Below are 8,860 nucleotides of genomic sequence, written 5' to 3' on the forward strand. Positions count from 1 at the left end.
ACTGAAACATAGTGCCCAAAGTGCACAATTGTGCCATTTGAGATCCAGCTATGTGTGTTGCTATCTCTACTTCATTGCATTATCTGATTAACGAAATATACCGTTTTTTGGAGGAGGAAATTAGCTATTAGAGAAATGAGAAGTCTTATGTAGGCTGTCTGACCATGATGTGAATTCAGCTCTCGTCCTTTTTCATACAAGGGCTTTCGTTAAGACAGTGCAGGTATGCAATCATGTTTACTTTTGGCAGACTTTGTATTTAACACAAGAGATGGTGGGGGGCACCGTTCTCTTTAAATAAACTTGCATAGTTGAGGACGAATGACCTTCATCTGCGTCGGTGCCATCATCCGGGAGTTGTGCAGCGTATCCACTTAAATAAGAGTTCACGCATGCGTAGTAGTTCCTCAGCGGTTCGACCTCTGCAGCCGGTAAGTGAAGGGGAATGAAATCGGGAGCTGGGGATGAGAAATAACAATCTTCTTTCATCTGTTTAATCGAAAGGTTGAAACCCTCTGTCATTCTGTCGTTTATGTATTTTCTGCAGCCTGAAATGGTCAGCGGTGAATATTTCGGGTGGAAGTGATTCTTTTTGCAGTAAATTTTCATTGACCTTAACTGTCCCTTCTTTTCAGAGACAGACCCAGGTTATCCCGCTAAGTTGATTAGTCGAATCAACGAACCTGACTAAAATGTATGCCTGTGCAAAGTTCGTCTCTACGCCCGCACTGGTGAGTTTTTTTGTACACATTACTGAAATGGTGTTGGTACCGCTAGCCGTAAAGCTAATAGTAGCCAACCATTGATATCTCCACAGCAAAATGAAACGTCTAACTAGCCGGTTTGCTTGCTTGCAGTTAGCTAATGCTAGCTGTCTGACAGGGCCTGTTGGCTTTCATTTTGGGGAACATTGCTGCTGCACAAAGTGGTGTCGCTGTACTTAGTATCAATGCCTGTAGAGAGGATCTTCAACACTTTAAAGCACGGACACTTGGATTTTGTGCGCTATGAAGACTGTATGCCCTGCTCTCAGTTGTCAATATGACCGGGAAAAGAATTTTGCTCGACAACAGTCGCCCTGACAGTTGGCTAACGGCTAGCTAGGTGATTGCCTGAAGTGACTATTCAAGGTCATTTAATCGCCCAGAAGGAAGATCAGTGTATTGTAGTACACCTGTATGGGCTTCGAGACGTCAACCGACTTGTCTTGGGGCCTTTGTCTTCAGTTTTTGATTTGACGATCGTTTGTGGAAATATAGCTCCGTGGAACAACTTGTCCTCAATGATTACCCGACATTGAAGTGCTAACTGGCAGAGCTTTACTTGAGCTTGATATCAGTTATCGGTTCATTCATAGTGGATCACTTTCAGCTTTTCATTAATACTGTCCTGGCCTTTTATTTCCCCTTAATGGTTAATAATCTTAATTCATTCAGTCAACTAGTGTTAGCTAACAGTTGTGTGGTTGAATGGGAACTTTACATTAGGGTCCGCCCACCTTTTTCCAACGTGTAGTCTGCTGTAAAGGGTAGAGTACATCTCGTACTGACCTGTGACTTCTGTCAAAGGACGCGCAGTACTTGTTTGAAATTGACATTTTGGGTTAAATTTCTGTACCATAATTTTAAGTGGACTGACGTTCAACCTCAATAACTTGACTGTCCAAGATGCACTGCTTGATTGGCCGTTTACACTCTTGTGTCTGTGTGCTATCCCAGGTCCGTGCTGGATCCAGGGCACTGTACAGACCCCTCTCTGCTTCAGTGATCTCCAGACCAGATGCAAAGACAGGAGAGGTGAGTAAGACTTGCGGAAATGATTGCAAGTCTTTCAGTTCTCACAAGTTTATCTACCTTTGGCTTTTTGACCCCTCGAGCATTGAAATTGCTGGCTGGTGTCTTACTTCAGTTGCACTTAATCAGCGCTGTCATGTCAGTCAAATTCGAGACTTCTGTTAAGTCCTCTGACTGCCTTTTAGCTGGTTTAACTGGTGGGGAAATGTGCCTGATATTGTTATTGCTGTCTGGTGAAACTGCTTGATTGAAAGTGCTGAATAAGTGTAATGCAATGATTTTTGAAATGATGTTCATTATTGTGTCTGCGTCTGTCATCTTCTCCACCAGGTGAGCGCGCCCCTTATTCCACAGAGCCCCATGTCTCAGGTGGCGCTGCGAGGCTTCCAGACCAGCTCGGTGAGCAGAGACATCGACACCGCCGCCAAGTTCATTGGTGCCGGCGCTGCCACCGTGGGAGTGGCCGGATCCGGAGCTGGAATCGGAACAGTTTTCGGCAGCCTCATCATTGGCTACGCCAGGTCAGTGCGTTGTGTCCATGATGCATACACTTCGAAGGAGGATTTATGCACATCCCAAGTGCTGAGCCAGGGGAAAAAAAGTACAATTTTCTGTGAAAAGTTTGCCATTGGATGCCTTTGCACCCCTCAAATTAAGTGGGTGTGTCGGATGATGTTCTCATGTGAGAAAATAAACCCAAGTGAGCGCCATGCGTGATGTCTATACACACACACAAACCTTTGGCTAAGTCTTAAAAACTGGCTTGGTTTGACTGATTCAAGTTAAGATTTGTCCCCACTGCACTTTTCAATTCCTTCAATAGTGATGGCTTACAATATATACAATGCAATATGCCACCAACAGTGGTGGCCAGTTTTGTTCAACAGTGACCAGCTTGACATAGCCGTTATGATGACCCATGTCTGATACTGGCTAACCCACCACTCACCTTGAAGCTTGATTGGGTGTGAACATCTCAGCACTCCAATTCCAGTGCCTTTGGAGTCATCTGTGTTTACAAAACAGTTGTGTGCATGGCCAAAACTAGCTAACCAACATGACCTTTACCAGTGCTCCTCTGTCTCAGAGGGATGTTAAATTGTACTGGGTCATCATTTAATCTTCCAGCTTGAGGGACCCATAAGATTCAATGATAATTTCTGGCTTGTAACCAGAAGTAGCATCACAACACTAAGAGAAAGATAGTAAAACTCAATTGGGGAGGTGTAAAATGGGCTCATGTCCAGAAATGGTACACTTTTGTTTCAGACACTATTCTCAGTTCTGTAGGTTTACTGAGGTTAAGGGGTAAGCCTTCTAACATGGAGTCTAATTTAGATTGAGCGACTAAGCTGCAACGGCATCACCACCCAAATAAAACGATTTAAGTGGCATTTTGCTTTTCTGTTGGGACTTAATACACACGAGTATGATCCTTGAAAATGGTTCAGCTTTTTACGCAGGCTGCAGCCAATATCGAGCCTTATGAGTTGGGAGCATGTGGAGAGATCTTAATCATGTCTTTCATTTCAAGTGGATCTAGGTTGTTGTTAAACTAAAGCCTAATACATCAAATGCTAATGTGTGGTCATTTCAATGTAAGGGCTCTTAATCTGGTTGGGGAGAGAGAGAAAAAGCTCTTAATTTGAAGCCCAGGATTGTGTAGCAAGCATTTCCCAAGCCATGCACCTGATCTTTGGCAAGAGCCCACTGATCTCATGACCACAATGACACTTGGCATGTGTGCGACCTTTCCGGTGCCTCTCTGCCTTGTCCTTGGTCACACGTGCCAAGTGATATGGGTGCCATGTGGTCAGCTCCTTGCGGGTGACCAGGGTCGCGCTGTAAGAAGACCATGTGGACAAGGTCTCTTGACAAGGTCTCTTGTCTTGAGTGGCTTCTGAAGTGTTCTCTTGGCCCCGGCCTTCACTGCACCTGCATACAAGTGTGTAAAGGATTTGTAGTGATGTGCGTTTGGTATGCAGCACTTGTGAAGGGAATGAGGTATCCCCACTTTAACCCACAAGTTAAAATCTGTGGACTCCTCAAAAAGTAAAAAAAAATGATGGCATGTGAAGGCTTTTCACGAGATTCATAACCTGTTCGAGTGTGAAGGTGAAAAGTCCTTGTTCATATGTGCTTCTTAAACGCACACCCCATTCTGAAGTAGCAAAATGAACATCACGAATGTATGAATATGTTGAAGTTAAGCTTTGGATGCTTACTTTTCTTGTCCACAACATCATTCAAAGAATCGTGTTCAGTTTGTAATGTAGTACTGTTTCCTTTATTTTGTGTGTCCAAACAGGAACCCCTCCCTGAAGCAGCAGCTGTTCTCCTACGCCATCCTGGGATTCGCCCTGTCTGAGGCCATGGGTCTGTTCTGTCTGATGGTGGCTTTCCTGATCCTGTTCGCCATGTAAAGCGCCCCCACCTCCTCCTCCCTCCTCCCCTGCCCACCACCGTCCTCCCGCGCCGCGCCACCAGAGGCCACGCATCTTACTGGCTACCACAAGCGTTCTGTGTTGGTGTCCATGACTGTACATTTTCCAAGTTTTTGTTGAAGGTTGACGATATAAGAGCAAACATGTATTGTAAAAATGTAACCAACTACACGATTAAAAATACATGTATTTCACTATTTAAACAGTATGGATGTACTTTTCTGTATTCCACCCTACTCTCCCTCCTCTGTTTGTTGTCTGCCTGCCGCCTCAATGGAGAAGGACTGGTGCTGGACAAGGTGATTTGTGGGAACTCCAACTCGAAACATTCTTCTGATGCGTATTGGAAGCTGCCGTATGTGTGTGCGTGTGTGTGTGTTCATCTGGAGCTGAATCGGTTCCTAGTAGTTGAGCTGCCAGTAGGTCGCAACCGCGTCCCTCTCAAGATGCCTTTGTACATCACAACAACAATAAAATAGTACTTCAGTGATGGTGCTAAACACTAGAACGTGTGCAGTGTATTAATTGGCAACTTTGTGAACCAGGGGACATACTTGCACACCTTGAGAGGATGGGGTTTCATTGGGAAAGGTCATCAGGCCACTGTGCACACAAGGCACACTCCTTATGTTTACTAAACTGACTGTGTGAAGACCATACTGCCTGCATTACTTCAAGTGTGAAACTAACACACAATGGCATACGGTATGGTCAGGGCCAACTTAAGACTGCTTGGGGCCCCTAGGCTACAGGTTGCTGTGGGTGGTCCTGGAAGGTACATTTCATGACAATCGCATAGTATAATTTAAAAACTAGGAATTAAGGATAGCTGCTGTGGAGACAGAGGAATATTAAGATTTAAAACCGTATTAGATTTATTTTTAAATATATCTTGTCCCCCTGTCAGTGCTTGGGCCCATAGAACAGAGGTGGGGAACCTAAGTCTTGGGCCGTTTGCGGCCCTTGAGGCTGTTTTATCTGGACCCCAAATGTAATTGTAATGTTATGCAGCTTCACATGAAATATGACATATTTTCTAATGGTATCTTAGAAAATACATTTGTAATACAATTAAGTTACATTCAGAGGACCTAGAGAAGGTGGGATCTGTTTTAAACGTGGCTGCCTTCAATATAGACCTAAGGTACAGGGAGAAATCCTGGTTTGTGTTCATAATACGGCCCTTGGAGGACTTTTATGGCCCTCGGATGAAAAAGGTTCCCCAGCCCTGCCTTAGAACCTGCAACACCCCCTACCACCCTAGCGGCACCCATGGCCCCAAGGCTACAGGTTGCTGTGGGGCCCCCTGGAAGGCAATTTTCATAACAAATGTATCATTTGTCAAACTAGGAATTAAGGATAACATGACATGTCTACCAACTGGACTCAACAAAACACAACAGACAAAAATGTCAATACTGCATCTTGTCAATTCTGCACATTTTCACCTTTGGCCAATCAGCCTTCAGCCACATCTAGCCTTCTCCAGTCCTGCTGAAAGGGCACTGTAAATTGACTCAGTGTCATCAATGCAGTGCAGGAGACTGCATTAGCTCATGTGTGAAGCATATTTTCCTGATTTAAAAAAAAACATCACTTTTGTATTGTATTCAGCCTGAAAAGCAAGTAGAAACATTTTCCTCTGCCAATCACTGCTGTAGGCCTATAGTTGTTAAATTTCACTGAGCTGAACAGAGTAGAATTCATTTCCTACATATGTAGGCTACAGTAATTTCATCACTAGTAGGATATTACAAAGTTGAAAACCATGCAACATACTACTACTGTTGTCATTTGTTGAGTACAGAATGAACATTTGAACCAAAATCACCACTACTGTAGTACAGTATGGGCTATTTACTATCTAGGGGCTTGGGGCCCCAAGCGGCTGCCTGCCTTGCCTGGTGGCAAGATGTGCCTCTGAGTGACAGTCATTGTAGTGCAGTTGGACAGCAAGCAACACCAAGAGAAGGTCTATGCTTGTAAGCAATTTCACTAAATGTGTAAAATCTACTCTAACATTGGGGGGGGTGTCCTTTCTCTATGCCTTGGCATTTATTAATGACAAATTAGACATTTCCTCTTTCTCAGGGAAATGTATTTACAATAGTCTATGAAACTTGTAAACTTGTGCATAATGATGAAGCAATAAACTAAGGCTGGTGAAGATTCAGAGTAGGAGGAGGCAATTTTTGCCTCTGTACAGCAATGTTTCTCAACCCAGGGGTGGGCCTATGTGCACCAAAAGGGGTTGCACACTGTTGGGGGTTCATGAAAAAATCTGCTGAAAAGAAATGTATGAAGCCTAGTAAAACTGTGACAGGATTTGGTATGAGCAATAATGAGGGGGTAGCCTACTCATGAGCTGGGAAGTCTTTATTGTAATGAAATAATATTGACAAGCTGAGAAGTCTCATGGACAGTCACAGCCACAGTCAAGTGACCTCAGTGGACCATCAGTGGTGCTGAAGTGCTTTCATTGACACTACCTGACAGAGTCCACAGGGTGTCACTAGTGAGCTCACTCACCTGTCCCAAATCCCCTCTTAGTGATGCCACCTGTTACGGTTACAAGCTTTACGTTTCTTGGGCGTTACTATGCCCAGGACCGGATTATACATAAGGCCAGTGGTATAGTGTCCGGGGGCACCAACCATTTACAGCAAGTTGGGGGGCACCACAAGACACAAACCTTACAAACATTGTTCATAAAGGGGGCACCTGCGAGGTACAGTGCCGAGGGGCACCACAGTGTCTTAATACGGTCCTGACCACTGACTTATAAGTCAGTGGTCTTGACTATGCCCATGTCCAAACCATGCATGATGAAATATTTATTTTAATTGATTGCTTGGTTAAGCTCATTAGTTTACAATCCAGTACCACACATTCCAATCAATCTGGGTTTACCTGGCAAATTCAATAAGGTGATCATTCACTACGTTTACATGATGTTTTTAATTCCAAATTAAATAGTTCCCTGATCTTTCCTTTAATTCCGACGTTTTCAAAGCGAAATTAAACTTTATTCAGAATTAAAGTCAGTTAATTCCGAATTAAATGTCTCACGTAAACGTAGCAACTCAGCCAGATATTCACCTGGGTAATCTAGACCGGTAAAACCAGATCATTTGAAATATGTGGCACTGGATTGTAACGTAAACCACACACATGCAAACACACACCCTTCCTAACAATACAATTCCCAAACTGTATTCCACCCTGTATCCAACTACAAACATGTATTTGAAACGGACTCAAACAGGCACAGGAGTCGGACTTTCTTTGGACGGCACATAAGAATGGGCATTACTGCAGCATCCGAGCCAGGGAATCGCTTTTTCTGACCAAACATTTTAACAGCAATATAAGAAAATACAATTCACAACTGGAGACATACCTTAACACATCAGAATGGGCATTACTGCAGCATCTGTACAATAAAAATAAAAGTAACATTAATTTCACGAAGAACCGTATGCAACGTCATAGTTCCAGAGAGGGAGAGAGGCAAGCAGAATGCTCAGGCATGGAATCATTGCGGTTCGGAAAACCGATCAAACATTCGGAATTCTTAAGTACCATGCCACCAGAATACATGCATACAGTGCCATATAACAGTGATACATAGTAGAGGTAAATATGATGTGAATTCTCATGCATACTTGCATAATTCATCCACAAAACGAACACTATGCTAACACATCTACTGCAGGTGTAGGAAGATGCTAATCTCCCAAAAGATCCTCGTGGTTAATAGAAAATGTAAATAACTTTCTTTACAACTTAGTAAATTTCCTGCATATCCCCACAGCGTGTACACAATTACATCATTAATAAGATACATCAAGTACACAGTTTACATTGCATTTTACGAAGAGGAAACAATAATTGAAAACAGAGCACATTAAATAGTAAACTTACCCGAGCCAGGGAATCGCTTTTCTGACTCGGCTACGGGAACCCCAGAGGGTCAAAACGCAACAGACCTGCAGTTCTCCGAAGTGCCACAAGGTGTCTCCAACGAACAATATTCTGCTCAATAATGGCAAAACTCATAAAAACTATATATTTCTCAACAGCATTTTCAACTCTGTTACATATTCTGTCAGGTTGGTCAACATAAGTGATGTTACAAAGTTAGTAGATTCAAACTGATGCAGACCACAAAGGAGAGATGAGTTCAGCCTATGACCATATTTAATCTGTTAGTTTTACACTTGAACAGCAAATAGTTTTTTAATAGCCTATGTGGAATTTGTATGTTTTTCATGACAAAATAGAACTGGTTATATGCATGTGGTTTTAAATATCTACATACTGTACATCCTAAAGGTGTTCCTCTAGCAAGATGTTCAGTCGTGAAAAGAATGCAACAAAAGTAGACTTAACAGGATATACGTATTGTATTGTTTTTTAAATTATTATTATTTGTTTTTTTGTACTTCAACAACTTCTACGATACATGGCTTCGTCCTAGAGGGCTACCCAACTGGATGGCAACAACTGGAGGTTGGAATTGGGATGGGCGTGATGGGTGTGAGTTTTGAATGAAATCCTATGGAGAGTATCATGATCTACTTCTGTAGTCACAGTGCATGTTGACATGCATGCTTCTTTAGG

At 43.0% G+C, this 8,860-nt stretch overlaps 1 protein-coding gene across 2 annotated transcripts; it reads left to right on the forward strand.

Annotated features, from left to right (window-relative positions):
* The first annotated feature begins 323 nt into the window (after positions 1 to 323).
* Positions 324 to 4,440, forward strand: atp5mc3b (ATP synthase membrane subunit c locus 3b). 2 transcript variants are annotated; one of them, XM_063211574.1, is made up of 5 exons: positions 324 to 431; positions 636 to 731; positions 1,719 to 1,796; positions 2,124 to 2,314; positions 4,102 to 4,440. In XM_063211574.1, the coding sequence occupies exons 2-5, from the start codon at positions 693 to 695 to the stop codon at positions 4,214 to 4,216; spliced, it is 423 nt and encodes a 140-aa protein (XP_063067644.1). In that variant the 5' UTR covers positions 324 to 431; positions 636 to 692; the 3' UTR covers positions 4,217 to 4,440. The 2 variants fall into 2 exon arrangements, with proteins under 2 accessions (XP_063067644.1, XP_063067645.1); XM_063211575.1 differs by having other exon boundaries at positions 420 to 504.
* Positions 4,441 to 8,860: the final 4,420 nt, after the last annotated feature.

This window comes from Engraulis encrasicolus, chromosome 12 (assembly GCF_034702125.1).
Source record: "Engraulis encrasicolus isolate BLACKSEA-1 chromosome 12, IST_EnEncr_1.0, whole genome shotgun sequence".
Taxonomy (NCBI): Eukaryota; Metazoa; Chordata; class Actinopteri; order Clupeiformes; family Engraulidae; genus Engraulis; species Engraulis encrasicolus.

What these genes read in the sequence shown, in the direction of transcription:
- atp5mc3b (XM_063211574.1), top strand. Translation starts at nt 693, where the DNA reads ATGTATGCCTGTGCAAAGTTCGTCTCTACGCCCGCACTG. An exon ending in CAGATGCAAAGACAGGAGAG is followed by an intron (nt 1,797 to 2,123) that starts GTGAGTAAGACT and finishes CTTCTCCACCAG; the next exon opens with GTGAGCGCGCCCCTTATTCC. An exon ending in CTCATCATTGGCTACGCCAG is followed by an intron (nt 2,315 to 4,101) that starts GTCAGTGCGTTG and finishes GTGTCCAAACAG; the next exon opens with GAACCCCTCCCTGAAGCAGC.